This window comes from Triplophysa dalaica, chromosome 7, assembly GCF_015846415.1.
Source record: "Triplophysa dalaica isolate WHDGS20190420 chromosome 7, ASM1584641v1, whole genome shotgun sequence".
Lineage (NCBI taxonomy): Eukaryota > Metazoa > Chordata > Actinopteri > Cypriniformes > Nemacheilidae > Triplophysa > Triplophysa dalaica.
The window spans coordinates 1,128,767-1,145,180 of record NC_079548.1 but is presented as its reverse complement, the minus strand read 5'-3'; the positions used below and the strand labels follow the sequence as shown (position 1 = coordinate 1,145,180).

General features: G+C 40.5%; 3 protein-coding genes and 1 non-coding gene across 5 annotated transcripts; all 4 read right to left on the bottom strand.

The window, feature by feature from the left end:
• Positions 1-64: 64 nt before the first annotated feature.
• LOC130425868 (tumor necrosis factor receptor superfamily member 17-like) lies at positions 65-3,151 on the bottom strand. Of its 2 annotated transcripts, XM_056752286.1 has the most exons (4): positions 2,863-3,151; positions 1,877-2,017; positions 1,597-1,773; positions 65-585 (listed from the first exon to the last, which is right to left on the bottom strand). In XM_056752286.1, exons 2-4 carry the CDS (start codon positions 1,977-1,979, stop codon positions 386-388), a joined length of 480 nt encoding a protein of 159 aa, XP_056608264.1. In that variant the 5' UTR covers positions 1,980-2,017; positions 2,863-3,151; the 3' UTR covers positions 65-385. The 2 variants fall into 2 exon arrangements, with proteins under 2 accessions (XP_056608264.1, XP_056608265.1); XM_056752287.1 differs by having other exon boundaries at positions 65-582; positions 1,877-3,151.
• Positions 3,152-3,271: 120 nt separating this feature from the next.
• Positions 3,272-9,668, bottom strand: plbd1a (phospholipase B domain containing 1a). The gene is made up of 11 exons (XM_056752284.1): positions 9,317-9,668; positions 8,431-8,653; positions 8,266-8,349; positions 8,053-8,191; positions 7,839-7,979; positions 7,614-7,758; positions 5,217-5,417; positions 4,981-5,121; positions 4,163-4,348; positions 3,976-4,082; positions 3,272-3,907 (listed from the first exon to the last, which is right to left on the bottom strand). Exons 1-11 carry the CDS (start codon positions 9,375-9,377, stop codon positions 3,731-3,733), a joined length of 1,605 nt encoding a protein of 534 aa, XP_056608262.1. The 5' UTR covers positions 9,378-9,668; the 3' UTR covers positions 3,272-3,730.
• Positions 9,579-9,651, bottom strand: trnar-ccu (transfer RNA arginine (anticodon CCU)). Its single transcript has one exon. It is a non-coding gene; the product is annotated as a tRNA-Arg (tRNA).
• Positions 9,669-10,437: 769 nt separating the features above from the next.
• Positions 10,438-15,625, bottom strand: pick1 (protein interacting with prkca 1). Its single transcript, XM_056752885.1, has 13 exons — positions 15,502-15,625; positions 14,583-14,668; positions 14,285-14,396; positions 13,866-13,994; positions 13,503-13,569; positions 13,292-13,381; positions 13,129-13,182; positions 12,960-13,022; positions 12,739-12,872; positions 12,567-12,659; positions 12,439-12,489; positions 11,385-11,529; positions 10,438-11,310 (listed from the first exon to the last, which is right to left on the bottom strand). The coding sequence occupies exons 2-13, from the start codon at positions 14,621-14,623 to the stop codon at positions 11,066-11,068; spliced, it is 1,224 nt and encodes a 407-aa protein (XP_056608863.1). The 5' UTR covers positions 14,624-14,668; positions 15,502-15,625; the 3' UTR covers positions 10,438-11,065.
• Between the last annotated feature and the right edge of the window lie 789 nt (positions 15,626-16,414).

Genomic DNA, 16,414 nt, shown 5'->3' with positions numbered 1-16,414 from the left:
TAATGTCACAGAATGAACCAAACCCATCATATGTCTGAGGTCTTGATTTAAAGACTCGCTGAAGTGCTTTAACATGTGCAGATTTATTCAACACGTTAATGATTTATACTGAAACAGGAAGTTCAGACGTGAAATATTGACACAAAGCCTGAAATCTGACAAATGTGATGAAATGAATCACTGATGTGTTTTGACTGAAGTCCCACACTGTAGGTTTTGATTGTTTATGTAAATGTTGGTCATGTTTTAAGCACACTGGTGTATAGATCATATATTCATACAGAAACCACAAACTTACATTTTGTTCAACTTGGGAATTTGTGTCAATATGATTATAAAGGTCTGATAGGAGTTAAATCCATACTGAAACACATCTGATGTTTAGTCAAACCTCAACAGCTGGTCCAGTTTTAGTGGTAACCAGAGCAGAATCTCCCAGTTCTGTGGCCGGAAGTGGCAGGCTATGCTCCGCCCATCCATTACACAGACTCCGCCCACATGTTTCCTCAGCGATGTGCACTTCCTGCAGTTTACTGTCCTCTTCCTGTTGTGAAGACACTGCGGTGTGAGTTTCCTCGTTGCCTGCTTGGCAAATAAACCAACAGGCTCATTTAAAGCGAAAAAAATAATAAATATTCTGTACATCGTTTAATTATTGTAAACATATATAGAGCGTTTCATCAGACGCGCGCGCCTGACCCGCAGTTAGCTTCCGGTTTGTGTTTGGCTAGTGTCTAATAATATAACTATTTGTATTTGATTTAATTCATGTTAGTATTAATTTTTATTTTATTGTATATCAATTGTATTAAATAAACAATGTTAAATGGGTCCTGTAGTTAGGTCGAATTTAAAGAAACATATGGTACACTGACATCTAGCGATTGATCTTGGTATCGCAGTCTAAATTCAAACCATCGGAGAGACAAGTTTATTCAATTAACGCTTCTTCCGGGTTTCTTTTGATTGTTATCAGAAATAATCTACAGGCACTCGATTGTTTGTGAATGTGTACCGGAAGTTCAGATGGGGTCGCAAAAGAGCGCATGCGCAGTAACGTTTGTTTGTTGTAAAGATGAAACCGTCTGCAGTAAACAACAGAAGATATTTTGAGAAATGTCACGGTGGTTTTGTGTTCATACAAGAGAAGGCAATGTGGTTCAGTGTTAGATTATCAACATTCTTCAAAATATCTTCTTTTTTGTTCTGATGAAGAAAGGAAGTCAGAACGGTTTAGAATGACATGAGGATGAATAAATGATGACAGAATTCTTATTTTTGTCTGAGCTGTCACTCTGAGAGCAGATTGAGAGTGCGCAGTTAGTAAAAATGATCTGCTTGATCAAACATATTCGGTTTAGATTCATTATTTCACCTCAAGCACCAACGAACCCACTGTCAACCCAAAGACTGCTGAGGATAAATATAACACAAGAGTGTCGTTGTGCTCTTCCGCTGGGTCACAGAACTGATGAAGAAGCGGGGTGTCCCTGAAGACCCCCTTAGGTCCTCATCACCCCACAGGAGGAAGAGAAACTCTCTGGTGTGTGTGTTATCATTGAATAGGGACGATGTGTTGTTGTGTGTGTGTTGTACCTGTGTTGTGTGAGGTTCTGTGGTGATGTTTGTAGATGATGAACCAGAAGAGCAGCACCAGAAGTGAGGCGCTCATCACCAGACCGACACAGATCCAAACGCTGGGACTGAAGGCAGGCCGCGGCTCGACCGGACCTCCGCTGCTCAACACGTGCTTCACAACGGCCACAGGAACATCTACACAACACACACAATCATCAGCTACTGATCGAATGCTTCACAACTTCAGACTGACTCCAGTCGTGATGATGAACATGAGATGAAGGTTAGGGTCACTCACCAGTGACGGGCTTTGATGGTCTCAGCCGGACAGGTTCACTGGGTCTACAGTGTTTGATTAAAGAATCCCAGTCAGAACCAGGAGCACATGTTCTTCTCTCCATCACAACACACACTACCTGCCGCAACGCTTAAATAAAGACTGACACAGAGAGAGAGAGAGAGAGACGAGGGGAGGTGAGAGGCACACATGTTTCACTTCTTCATTTGTGATATAGGAAAGAATGAATCACTCAGTCTCTGGAGAAACACATAGAGACAGAGTCAGGAGAGAGAGAGAGAGAGAGAGAGAGTTTTACATGAAATGTCTTGAAAATCAAAAGTTGTGAAAACAAGCACAACATCTAAACATGCTGTCTTTCATCACTTCTTCATCCTCATGTCAAACCTGTGTGCAACTTTCTTCATCAGTAAAGAAGATCTTTTGAAGAATGTCCACAATCAAACAACACTGAACTCCACTGATTTTCGTAGTATGAACAAAACCCCCATTTGTGTTTTAAGACATTTCTCAAAATATCTTCTGTTGTGTTTCACAGAAGAAAGACTCAAATACAGATTTACAACCACATGAATAAACGATGACTTATTATAAAATGATGACTTACGTGAGGTATGGTATTAATAAAACACTGAACATATTCAGTTCTGCCTGTATATCATTAGAAAGGTCACAGGTTTGATATTCAGGGAACACAAACTGATAGTGATCAAAGTCATTTGGTTTTAAAACCCAGTGCTATTGATAGTTTTGAAAGTTGGTGTGTTGGATCTTGAAACTGTGCAACCGCATGCAAAAACACACACGTCTGTTTCTCTACATACAGCAGAACTTCATCACACATGACTGGATAGAACAATACACAAAAATAACCAAGATGAACTTCAAATCACAAACAACTTTTATGGAGCTCATATATTTCATCTTCTGTGAGAGTGAATTCATGATCCACATTTACACAAAAACACAGACCACAAAAATCTCACCTGTGTTGTCAGTTTCAAGAGATCTTAACGTCTCAAACAGAGCACACGCTTCAAGTCTGAGATCTCAAACATTTCTCATCAAGTTCTCTCAGAATGAGTCATGACGTCTACAGTCACTGCGCTTATCAAGAATTGTAAAAGAGGCTTTAAAAACAAAGGGACGTCTGCTAAACATCTTAGAAAGAGCGGTTTTACACACATTCTAAATTAACATCTAACAGACGTTTTGACATCTGACAGCAGATGTATTACATATGATCAATCAGACATCAGATAGACGTCTTCCAGATGTATGTGTGCTACCAGGACTTGTTCCTTCAATTCAAGATTCTCAGTAAATGAAGTGAAGCTCTGTGACTGAAGCGTTCATTTTCTCTTCATACAAGCATCATGACTTCAGAGGAATCCATTCACAGACGCTTGGAAATTCTGTTGATTTATTTAGTGCTCAGATCCGTCAGTGCATCACATCATACACATTCACCTCAAGACAAACGCTGAAAATACAGATATAAGAAACATTGAGATATGATCAGATCTATGCGACGTTCATTCCCCCGTGACCTGAGATTATAACAATCAGAAATATTCCAGCAGATTCAACACACGACAGGCTTCAGACAAAAGAGGAAAATCTGACCGAGAGATTAAATGATGAGAAGTCGATCAGCTCTTTATTGTAGTTGTCTTTGAGCGTCCGGATTGAAAATGGAAACTGAAGTGATAAACGATTAAACTCATGAAGAGTTTATTGATAAATCACAGAGTTTACTGAAGCGTCACAATTTTCATGGGATTACAAAAAAGTCTTAAACAATGAAGAGAAATCATCATCACCACCAGATTTAAGACAGAGACAGACGTGTTTTCAGGGTCTGAAGAGCTGCGGCTGCATGCTGACGAAACTGAAGTTGTATTGTTGAGGAAGACCCTGATGTAAAGTACCGTTAAACTTCTCCCAGGAGAAGACGGGAAGCCCGCCGTCTGTGGTCGGTCCATTCAGAGCCTCCGACACAAACTCCTGAGCCATGTGAAGATCCGTCACCTGCCGACAGAAAGAGCGTGAGTTCACCATCAGCGTTCATTAACAGGGTGAGGTGTTGACGTTCTGACCTTGGTATCGTAACATCCTCCGGGACTTGCGTGATGCTCGCGCAGATCATTACGACAGCAGATGGATTTACACGGGTCACCCTCAGAGTACGGATCGTTCTTATAATCTGAACCAAACACAGACGTCAGATTCAAAACACACATAAAGATGCTAGTGAAAGGGAGGTGATGATGTTGCTACGGTTACCGTTGTATCTCATGATGTGTTTGAGGGAGGTCATGTTGTTCACTGAAGACTGGTCCCGACGGAAGATCTTGGCACGGGGGCAAAGGTCGTAAGAGAAGTCGTCGCCGTACGCCTTCCACATCTGCTCGTATCCGCTCAGCAGGTAAATCTTACGGTGAAACGGCACGTTATATGACGGCCAGTAACCTGCAAACAACTCCGACTTTTAACATAAACGTGTCTTTTAAAAGATGAGGAGAACGTTTTAAGCTTTGATAAGACTAATGATCTCTTTTGTGTGTCAAACCAGTGTTGGATAAATTACTATGAAAAAGTTATGAATTACTAGTTACTAATGACATATTCAATAGTGTAATTAGATTACTGTGCAAATGACTCTCTCCAAAAAGTATTAAATCACTTATTACTAATTACTTGCTATATCCTACATCAACTTTGATAGTAAAGTGATTCAAGGACAGACACGAAACTGCTTATTTAATTCAATAAATAATATAAAACTACATAAAATATTCTTTATTTTCAAAAAATGTTATTAACTGACTAAAGTATACAAATGTAAGAATTACAAATTAAAGCATTCATTTTAAAGTTAGACTTTTTCCACAATTGAATATATTGCACAGTATTTAGTTTCATTACATCCAAAGTAACTATAAATTACAGAAAAAATAACAGTAATCCCTAACATTACTTGTAATTAAATTACAGTAACTAATCACTTAGTAACTAGTTACACCCAATACTGTCAAACACTGAAAGGAGGTTCGATCCCTTCTGTTATCGGCCCTTTTGCACAATGAAACAGTGTGTCTGACCTCTCCGCAGCGTCTGCGTCTGATCTGAAAACTCCACCAGTCCAGGGATCTGTTCCACCACCGTCAGTGCTCCAGCCTCCAGTTTACTGCCCAGACTCACTCGACTCGTGTCCACGATCATGTACTGATTATTATATGTGCCTGACGGACAGATTCACCATCACATACACACATCCAGAGCAGAAACATACACATCAAAAACCCTCTGACATACATTACAATGTGACATTTCTCACCGGAGTTGAATCTAGAGAAGATCTGTCCCCACTCCTCGCCTGTGTGTGCCAGCACGTGTGCCAGTCGAACCCGCTGCCAGGCGAACAGACTGGCAGGAGTGATGTAAGAGTAGAGGGAGGTGTTGAAGACGTTATTGGTGGTCTGAGTCATCATCAAACCGCTGCCCAGCAGATAGAAATCATCCAGAGACACCAGAAACCCTCCACACAAACACACACATGAAGTGTTAATCATGATGAACTTACTCACAGTCCTCTGTTCATGATCTGTTGTGAATGTCATGTTTCATGTCTCATACTGACCCCGGCCTGACATCATGATTGATAGGTCAGCTAAGAACACATTTTCCAAATCCACATTGAATTTAAATATTTTTGAGAATATTATTGGAAAAACAAAGTCAACAGAAACGAGAGATGTTAATCAGAAATCAGTTTAAGGCTCTAAAATTAAATAAACAAAAACTAAAGCGACACTAAATCTGAAATAAATGTGAACAAAATCTATAAATCAAACAAAAAACGTCAGAAAATCTAAACATTAAACTACAATTAACATGAAATGTAATATTCATGAAATATGTAATATATATAAATAAAACTATACTAATATTGACTTAAGTATCAATAAACATAAAAAAGCTAGAATGCGCATTTAAAGAAAACGACATTTAAACGATTGTTTTCGTATCAAGGATGCTCGACCGTACTGATTTTTTTTTATCAATTCAAATGACAAATTTTTATTTTATTTTTGCAACTTACAAAAGCACTGAAATGTATTTAAAATTCATGTACCCTCATAATCGTCAGTTAAAATCTGAAAACGCACTTCCTTCCTGTAGGGACGATCCATCTTAAAATGGGCGGAGCATCCGTAAACACCATTTCAAAACAGCTGTTTTTATACATCCAATCAAATTGCAGAGAAAGGTGAGAGTCACACCAACTATTTTTATCATAAGATATTACATTTCACACGGAAAAGCTTTAAAATATGGAAGTGAAAACAATTGCAACTTCCAATTCACGGGGACTTTAAATAACATAGACACTTTTATCTTACACCAGATGATGCGCATGAATGACGAACACGACACTGGTATCATGAGGTATCGGGTCCCCCCTCAAATTCAGTCCCCTATAGCAGTGGTTCCCAACCTGGGGTCCGTGTCCCCTTTAGGGGGGGCACCAGAGTTCACATGAGGGGCGCGGGAGCTGACATACATTGAGGTTAAATAAAGTTGCATAAAATGTTCCACTAATCATTTTATATAAAAGTCATGTGTTTACAATGCCAAGATAATGCAGTCAAAAAACTTTATATGCTATATAAGATATGTTTTTCAATTTCCGGCTCCATCAGCAGGCATTCACACAGGGCTTTATTAAAATAAACAAACCACGAAAAGAAAGTAGAATGCCCGGCTACCCCCATCACGGTCGACTGCCGGCCACACAAACATTATAAAGCATAACAAAAAGTCCAGGTCTGGTCCTCTCTCGTCGTACACTCCTGTCGCTCGTCATTTTATGCTTCCGATCTCCTCCATGAGAGATGCGAGACCGGTGCAACACGCAACTAACACTAATCACTCGCGTTCCCTCACGGCTCTAACCTTAACATTTGTTTGAGTATTCAAGTAAAAATATCATTAAGATCTTTCAAATTACTCATCTTAACCATTTAATTGTATTTATTTATATTCACTATCTATATATGTGTGTGCGAGTAGCAATTTTGTGTGTATACACACACACACAGACACACACATATATAGATTTTTTACGAGGGTTGGGGGGCTCTGATTGTCATATATGTACGTGGGGGGGCCAAGGAAAAAAGGTTGGGAACCACTGCCCTATAGGAGCCCGAGTGATTTTATTGGCTGAAAGAACGTCTATTTGGGATTGCAATTCTTACTAAATTACATGACGATACATGTCACTAGAACTTTGCTAAAATGACCATCAACGTCTTTTGCATGAAGTGCTTGCTATGCTAGTATGTATATGAGGCTATAGGTAATTACTGTTTTAGTTAGCTTACGTATAAACTAGCATAGCGTAGAACTACGTGGTTAGATAGCGCCTGCGGAAAAAAGCTAGCTCTAGCACTTCCCAAATATTCACTAAATTTGCATTTTTGTATCAGTCAAGGCCCTAAAGGTGCTTAATCGACTACATTTGATCAAAATACTGCTTTAACATGGAACCTGTACGCTTAGCAGCTGTGTTTAACACAGAAAACTAGTGTCCACTGAACACTGGCAGTCAGTGTCTGTGAGGTCACGTGTGTGTGTGTGTGTGTCTGTGTGTGTGTGTGTGTGTGTCTGTGAGGTCACGTGTGTGTGTGTGTCTGTGAGGTCACGTGTGTGTGTGTGTGTGTGTGTGTACCGGGATAGCTGCTGAAGGACAGTTTTCCAGTGGCGGTGTGAGGTTCACTCAGTTTAAAGTCCCAGTGTTTGAAGATGCGCATGGTGGCGGCGTACGTGTACCAGCTGGAGTGAGCGAACAACAGATTCTCATAACCCGGCAACATCTGAAACAACACAAACACACACAACAGAGCACATAAGTCTCTCCGGTGATATTCACTGAAGTGTGTGTGGCGTGTTTCACCTTAATGAGCGCCGAGCAGTGACCCATGGGAGGAGTTTTGTACTGATTCAGTGTGGATTCATCACCGGGCACCAGCGCCGGGATCAGGTCCAGAAGATCACCGACAGCGTTCAGAAACTGAATGTTGAACTGAGACAGAGGCTGAAGAGAGAAGAGCGTGTTCAACATCTCGCTCTGATGCTCGCTCGTAAACTTTATGAAAGACGTTCCTCACTTTCTTCCCCTGTTGTTTGGCCCAGTCGGCCACACCGGCCTGCAGTCCGTCCAGCTGAGCCAGAATCAGACCCATGTGAACCCACAACGGATCCGTGCGGTTACGCATCACCTGCCGACGGGACCAGACGTCCTGTTTCCTGACAGACAGATAAAAACACATGATGTCTGCGAGGAGATTCACGTCATCTGAATCAGGATGAGAAATACTCACGCCATGAAGCGCTTGACCGCCACCAGTGCTTTGGGGCTGTTGATCAGCTGTGGGTACATGTTGCTATAATGATCGTAAATCTCCCTAAACAACAGAAAGAACAACATTCAGCTTCTGGATGACCACCGGAGATCCAGACATGATGATCAGAGGTGACACACTCACGGTGCCGTCAGGAAACCCTCCAGATATCCGGCCAGGTAGAGCGTGACATCATCAGGTTCAGCGGTCTGTCCGTATCCGGCTCGCACCTCCAGCACACCCCAGCCGGAGGAGGAGAGAGTGTCGTTATAGTAACCGTAAGCATCGCTCTGAGGGTCCAGAACGCCTTGCTTCAGCACAACGGCCTTATGGGTCGAGTCCCAGTATGCCGAGGCCTTTAACAGCCCTAGAGCACAAACACACAGATATACAATAAACAGAACTGAAAACACTCTGATGAGGAATAAATGTATTATTTTGAGATCACGTGACTTTGTTTCCTTTATAATCCCAGACAGTATAAATATACTTCCTCAAATTAACTTCTGCAGTTTTTACCACAGGGGAACGTTTAGAGATGATTAGACTATAAATCCAAAATAACAATCTCAACAAGAACAACACAATTCTCCAATTCTTAAGATCTTGCACTGACGGATCGTTTAAACTGTGTGTGTGTTGTGCTATTTTTGTATTGTATTTTGTATTGCATACGGCGATGCGCAGACTGGACCGCGGATGATACCGGAGTATCGCGAGAACCACTTGAAAGAGTACACTGTCGCGATACTTGGGTGTCACACTCCACTCGGTCTGCGCAACGCCGTGTGAAGTCAAACACACCTTTGGTTTCGGTTCAATCTGTCTTGAATCACGTGAGTTTTTGTCATTCATTATTATTAGTTGTAAAAAATACACGCAGCTCCGTTAAACAAACAAAAAACAAGTAATTTGAACCCTTCAGCGTAACACAGCCTCGCGTTTAACACAAAGCCGCCATCTGATCTGTGTTTATATGAAACATGAGCTTTATGAGACTCGAGGCTAAATAAAGTCAGAGTTCACTTACTGTCTCCACGCGCGGTGACGACAACACAGCAAACGAGAATAAAATCACGCACGTGCGTCATGTTTGTGTTTGTGAAGACGCCGATCAGCAGCTGCAGGAGAACTGAAGATAAATCCCGAGAGTCAAAGCTCTTCACGCGATCAAACCGCGATAAAGAATCGTGATCGCGATCGATGTGAAGACGGACGCGAGTTTTATAACGTTACTCACGCACGCACGTTGAAAGAAATCACGACAGTCAAAGAAAAAACAAAAAGATCTTCACCCCAGATGGGACTCGAACCCACAATCCCTGGCTTAGGAGGCCAGTGCCTTATCCATTAGGCCACTGGGGCACATGATGCTCGAGGAGGGGCTGCGGCGCTTATAAACGCGTCCAATGAGAGAATCCAGAACCGTGACGTGTCACATGCGGAAGCGGATCGTTTTATGTCGCTCCTTTGATTTATTTTAGCTTCATCTCAACAAAAAGTGCGAATTAAACAACACTGACGTGTTACTTTTTCTTAATAAATGTGGGCAAAACAGTACAAATCGCGTTTTGCGTGTATTTAGAAATACACAACACGAGGCAGATTTCAGGAAAGAGGAGTTTGTTGGTGAATACAAACAAATTAAATTAAGATGCAATGATCTGTCAGTGTTAGCTAAGAGTCATCAGATTATCAAAAAAATGTGCCTAACTGTTTCCTTTCGGTGTAAATATAGTTGTTAAATTATATCTAAGTCTGCTGTTTACGTTACTTCAATACCTCAAGTCTACAAATCGAGAGTTAAATGTTCAATTATTGTGTTAAAATGTAGATTAAACGGTTAATATGAGCTCAGAGAATATTAGAGAAACTGTGTCATGACTGCAGTATAACTGTGAAATCTGACAGCAGTTATTGAGAAAGATAAACCACATTCAGATTTCACACTTCATTATGAAAGTCACACATGACCTTCATGAAAAGAGAAAGAACATTCAAATAAAGTCAAACAAGTGTAATCCAGTCAGACACACATGAGTGTGTAATATCATCTGATGCTTGTGTGTCTGTCACAGAAGAATATCACATCAGGCTTCACACATAACATCTGTTCAGATCAACATCTGCAATGAAACTCAGTTCTCAATGTCAATAAAGTTAGATTTATATTTTCATTTGCATATAACAGATTTCACAGACGTTTTACTCTTGTTTAAATAATGCTTCTCTTCACCTTCATCATTTGATAATTTAAAGAATACAGAAGATTCATGACAGTAACTCACATCCTCAACCCTCTCACAACAACATCATCCTGAAAATACCACAAAAGATTCAAATCCCATCAAAACCCCCAAAACAAACAAGACAGAAACAGAAACAACACTGACAAATGCAGATCAGAAGAACTTTCACATATATTCCTCCAGTGTTTCTAAGTGACGGAAATAAACAATAAGGCAGAAGATCAATTGTGTGCAAATACACATGAACCCATGAAATCTGTTAAGACTTCATCAGAGTTTTGGTCCTTTCCCTTTGAAATGCTTTAACTACAAACAAAATAATGCAAATACTTCAATATTTGTCCACTTTTAAACCCAAACTGAAGCCCACAGCAAACACATTCATTCACCTGTTCACCAGCCGTTCGTTCATTAAAGCGATTCACTAACTGATTCATTCATTTAGTTTAAAGGAGAAGTTCACCCTAAAAGTTAGAGGACCGATTTAGTGTGAACTACTCCTTTATTAACTCATTCATTGGTTCACTCGTTCATTCATCATCAATGAGTTTCTCCGCTCCATTCTCAGTCTGCTGGAGATCCTCTTCTAATCCTTGGTTCTCCTCCTCTTCCTCGTCCTCATACGAGAGGTTCTGCCCGCCGTAGTTCAACATGGTTCTGGACAGATCCACCTCGATGGGGAACACGTCTGCCTCTTTCAGAACGCCGTAACAGTCGTCATAGTAACGAGACATCCCCGAGACGAAGCGCTGCAGCTGGAAGACGATGTCCTGAACTGGAGACACAGACGAGACACAGATGAGACACAGAAGAGCGTGTCAGGAACACGTGAAGGCGATCTGAACTCACCGTGTTTCTGATCCAGCAGCTCAATCTTCTCCAGGACGTCTTTACGCATTTTGGCGAATCGAGCGCGAGCTTCCTGACGACAGCGCAGAACCAGACGGTACTCGTAGTTACCGGTGCTGACGCGGTACAGCGGATCTCCCAGAGCCTGAGAGAGAGGGGTTTATTTTATAACTATGCTCTGATTCAAATCAATTCTCACATATTTAACCCTACTGTCTCTGAGATATAAAACTGCAGTTTACTGAATGTGCTTAAACTGTAATAAAATCATCTTTTTATAAATCATTCTTTTCTGAAAATGTTCATGTTAACAACACCACTGCAGAAACAAGGAACACTTCTGACATTTCATCTTCTGTGTAAAAGTCTCATGACCATCATCCAACCGCACAGACATCATCATGAGACATTCAGATTCACGAAATGTGGATGAAAATAAAGACGGTTTGTGCATTTGTTTTGATGTTGTGTACCAGAATGAATTAATTCTCTTAATCAATTTTATCAACCGTATCACTTCGGTTCCAATCATTACATAATCGTACACAAAAGTTGTCATAAGTCTTAATGTGCTTCATTATAAATTCTGTTTTTAGAGACACAACACTAAAACATATTTCTTCATATTTCTTTAGGGAAACATACTATAATACTATAGGCAGAGTCTGATGGATATTACAATATGTCTTTTAAAAATATGTTTAGTCGCAGATCTTTTGATCACTCAGGTGCTCGAGAGTTGAATACGTTTCCTGTGAATGTTACAAATATTTCAGATGCTGTTGGTTTTAGTTTCAAAGTCAAAAGTTGGTCATTAGATTGATGTGTAGATGTAGATGTGTATGAGGATGTTGGGTGAAATTGTATTTGCAAAGGTCACTGTCACCAAAGTTACTAGTGAAGTTGTGCATTACATCAAGGACCACAATGAAAATACCTTTTAAACCTTTTTTGTATTTTTTCCTAGACAAATGAGTGTATTTTACTGCCTTGTCTAATAAATCCAATCCAACACAACAACATGCACAGAATCATCTGTGTGGAGAGAACTCACGATACAGCTGTATTCCTCATCATCCATCTCCTTCACCTTCAGACAGTACGACTGAAACACAAACATCATCATCATCACGTGACGTCTCTACACGTGTACACAACAGACGTGTGAATGAATGTTCTCACCAGATACTCAAACTTGACGTCCAGATACTTGCGGATGGTGAGTTTGGTGTCTGGAATGGCTTTGTGCAGATACGTGTTCAGATCGTGCAGCATCTGAAGAACAGAACAAACACGCTCAGCTCACCAACTCTTCCAGAGAATCTGTCACCTGATCTGAGGTCGGAGCTCTCACGGGTTTGATGGTCTTCAGCAGCTGGATGCCGAACTTCTCCATGTTCCGGTGAGCTTCAGCGAACTTCACGAAAGCCTCGCTGGCTGCGGCCTGCGGCTCACGGACGCCGATGACAGAGAACACGTCTCCAAACGCTGAGAGAGACGATCAGACGTGATCAGATGAACGATGAAGACTGAGACACATGATGATGATGATGCTGAGTGTGTGTATGATCTCACCTCTGTGTGTCTGAGAGAGCTCATAGAAAGCTCTGAGCAACCGCTTCGTGTGTTCCATCAAACCTAAACACACACACACACACACACACACACACAGCTTGGTTTATTTCATGAATCTCTTCAGTCATTGGTCAAACATGGAAGGTTTACAGTGGTGTGGATGAAAGACCTTTATACAGTTCTGCAGTTTTCTCCAGTTCCTCCAGCCTCTTCACCAGACCATCTACACACAAACACACACACACCATTATATACACTACGTAAAGGCTAATGTCATTTTAAACACAGAGAGACAGAATGTGTGCATGTATGTAACGTGTGTGTGTTCTGACCGTTACACAGAATGGCTCGACTGAGACCAAGAGCGTCTGCTGTTCCTGAACTCATGTTCTCCACCAGACGATGCTTCACCTTCTTCAGAACTGAAACACACACACACACTGTTCTTCAGCAGCCAAACACAAGACGTCTCATTTACTAATACACACACTTTTACACGCAAACACATTTTATGTAGAGTCGCCGTAATACAGAAATTCATACCGATATCCAGAGATTTGCCCTGCTTTGGGTCGGCCTGGAGTTTATTGTACTGAATCACAACTTCACCCTGCACATATAAACACATGAGGACATATAAAAAAAACAGAATCACACATCATCACTATATTACAGACACACAGAGGTCATTTCTCATAAACAGCTGGTTATAATGTCACAGTTTTCATTGATAAAAGAGAACTGAATTTTCTGAAGCTACACAGCTATCCTGAATCACTGGTGTCATAAAATCATTTCATATACGAAGGGTTTTGTTTCTTACTTTGGCATAGAGATCAATTTAAAATCTGCTGAATATTATAAGACATTCCCATCAGAGGTGTATTGTGTGATCACATGTTGTACCTGAACTGCCTGGATCATCTTGGCCACCTCTACTTTAGTTTTTCCCTTCACTGGTTTGCCATTTACACCAGTGATCTCATCACCGGCGGCCAGAGTCCGGTCCAGAGCGGCTGAAGTGTTGTCAAACACCTGACACACAGACACACAACCGGTTTGTTCAGATCGATTTCTGCAGTTTTGCGGTTGATAAATTAATGCGTAGTCTGTCCGTCTTCAATGTTCAGGTACAGACAAAGATAATAATCTCACATAGATGTTTTTATACTTAAACACATTAAATATATCTACTCATAGTTCACAGAAAGAGATTTTAGTGTGTTGTGTGAGAGAACTGTTGGCGTCTGTCGGATCGGTGTCAGTGAGAATTTAGAATGTTGGATGTGTGTGAATAAGCCTGAAGAGTGATTGACAAATGTCACCTGTACAATGTATAGGCAGGGACAGAACTGAGCTCCGCCCCCAATACTGATCCCAATCAGGTTCTGTGGGTCTTTCTTCAGGGTCACTGTTCCGGGAACTGTAGGAATCCCTCTGAAACATCCAGAAATATAGTGTTTGCAAAAAGACGGCAATCATTGGCCAGTGGGCGCTTCTTCCAGCCAATCAAGAATAACGTTGGCAAGTTGAGGGTGGGACTTAAAAAAATGTGTGACTGGCAGCTACAAACAGATTTGACTTTATTATTGTTTTTAATGATCTTTATTTTGTAATACTCACAGTTTGTCCTCCTCCAGGTCATAATCCATGTCTGTAAACATCACTGCTGGTGTCTGTCTCAAGCTCTCTTTTCATTCATTGAAATGCTGAAACCAACAGAAGTGCATTGATAAATAATCACCCGTCAATCATCTCTATTATACATGTTACAATACAAACCTGCTCTACTCTTTAAAGTGACACTTCACTCACAAATGAAAACTCATTTTAAATGAGTGTCTAAATGTCTTTGTTATGATGAACACAGAGAAAGCTATTTGGAATAATGCTAATAACCAGACAGATTTTGCCCCCCATTGACTCCCATAGTAGGAAGAATAATTTTTTTTTCAGTTCTGTTGAACACAAAAGAAGATATTTTGAAGAATGTAGAACACCAAACAGTTCTGGGGCACTTTTAACTACCATTGTTTTTTCCTACTATGGGAGTCAATGGTTGTTGAGATCTGGTTGGTTATACGCATTCTTCCGAATATCTTTCTCTGTGTTCATTAGAACAAAGACATTTATAAACATTTGGAACAACTTGAAGGTGAGGAAATGATGACAGAATTTTTGCGTGACGTGTGTGTATATATATATATATATACGTATATATTAATGTACGTCAACAATACAGCTATAATACAGCTAACTAACACAATTAAACAAAATAAAAACATGATTTTATATATTTAAATCATGATTTATTGTGTTAGTTAACTTAGCTGTATTATTATGGCTTAAATCAAAACAAACCAACATACAATTTGATTGATAATAATTGAAATGAACAATAAAAAACATGATTGTAACATGACGAGTTAACTCATTTTGGAACTAAACTCTTCATGTCATCAGTTAAACGCATAGGCTAACATAACAAATAATGATTCTTCGACAAGCGTGATGAATAAAACAATCCATCTGTTTCTCTTACCGCTCTGTAGATAACAGCTTAAAGATCAGACAGACACGTGCGTGTTAAAGTGCATAATTCTGATTAAAATGTTTAAAGCGGAAATCTGACGGAGCATCCAGCTGTCACATCTAAACACCAACTCTCTCGTGACGTCATTTCCGATGAAAGCGGACGTTGGTTTCAGAGCGCGCGTGAGCACGGCTCGTTCTCGCTGTCACTGTTTCGTGAACACGTGTCTCCCTCTATTGGACAGACGAGGCGTTGCTGTTATGTTTGTTTTTTCTGCGTCTCTAATGTCAGGTACTTATAGACCTTCTGTCAAAAAGTGCTCATGTGGAAAAGGAACCGGCACGCGCTCACATTTTAATATTCTGTGTAGAGTTTTGAGAGAAATGATGCGATCAGAACTCAGTGTGGGAGCACCTGCCGACTTTTTCCTTTGTTTGAGTGATTTATTGACATGATTGAGGCATGAAACGCTCATGTTTATTCGATAATGATGTTCAGAGCCAAGTATAGTCTATTAGGCTAAATGAACGAATGAATAAAAAAACAAACAGAAATACTGCAATAATAAAGACCTACCTACGCATCTCATTCAGTCATCATAAGTTTAAAGAGGGTAAACTTGATCATTTAACTGAAATGTACACTTTGCGATGAGGTGTACAGGTCTGTTAGATCAGGGGTTCCCAAACTTTTCAGACCACGACCCCCAATATTAGACTGCTGACGACCCGCGACCCCCCCCTCCTCCCCCTCCTTTCTCCTCTTTGTGTTTTCCTCCGACAGCTTGTAAGGATTTGCGATTTGGTTACATACTGACAGAGCTAAAACAATAAGGAACACAATCTCTAAGCCAGGCTATTTTATTAACAAATTATGGACAAAAACAAATACATCCCATAACTATGAAATGCCTAAAGACAGA

Coding starts and splice junctions, on each gene's coding strand:
- LOC130425868 (XM_056752286.1), bottom strand. CDS start 1,979: ATGGAGAGAAGAACATGTGCTCCTGGTTCTGACTGGGATTCTTTAATC. Junction 1,774..1,876: donor ACCATCAAAGCCCGTCACTG/GTGAGTGACCCT, acceptor TGTGTTGTGTAG/ATGTTCCTGTGGCCGTTGTG. Junction 586..1,596: donor CAGAACCTCACACAACACAG/GTACAACACACA, acceptor TTATTTGCCAAG/CAGGCAACGAGGAAACTCAC.
- plbd1a (XM_056752284.1), bottom strand. CDS start 9,377: ATGACGCACGTGCGTGATTTTATTCTCGTTTGCTGTGTTGTCGTCACC. Junction 8,350..8,430: donor GAGGGTTTCCTGACGGCACC/GTGAGTGTGTCA, acceptor TCTGTTGTTTAG/GGAGATTTACGATCATTATA. Junction 4,083..4,162: donor ACACATCATGAGATACAACG/GTAACCGTAGCA, acceptor TGTTTGGTTCAG/ATTATAAGAACGATCCGTAC.
- pick1 (XM_056752885.1), bottom strand. CDS start 14,623: ATGTTTACAGACATGGATTATGACCTGGAGGAGGACAAACT. Junction 13,382..13,502: donor GGGCAAATCTCTGGATATCG/GTATGAATTTCT, acceptor TGTGTGTTTCAG/TTCTGAAGAAGGTGAAGCAT. Junction 12,660..12,738: donor TGCTGAAGACCATCAAACCC/GTGAGAGCTCCG, acceptor TCTGTTCTTCAG/ATGCTGCACGATCTGAACAC.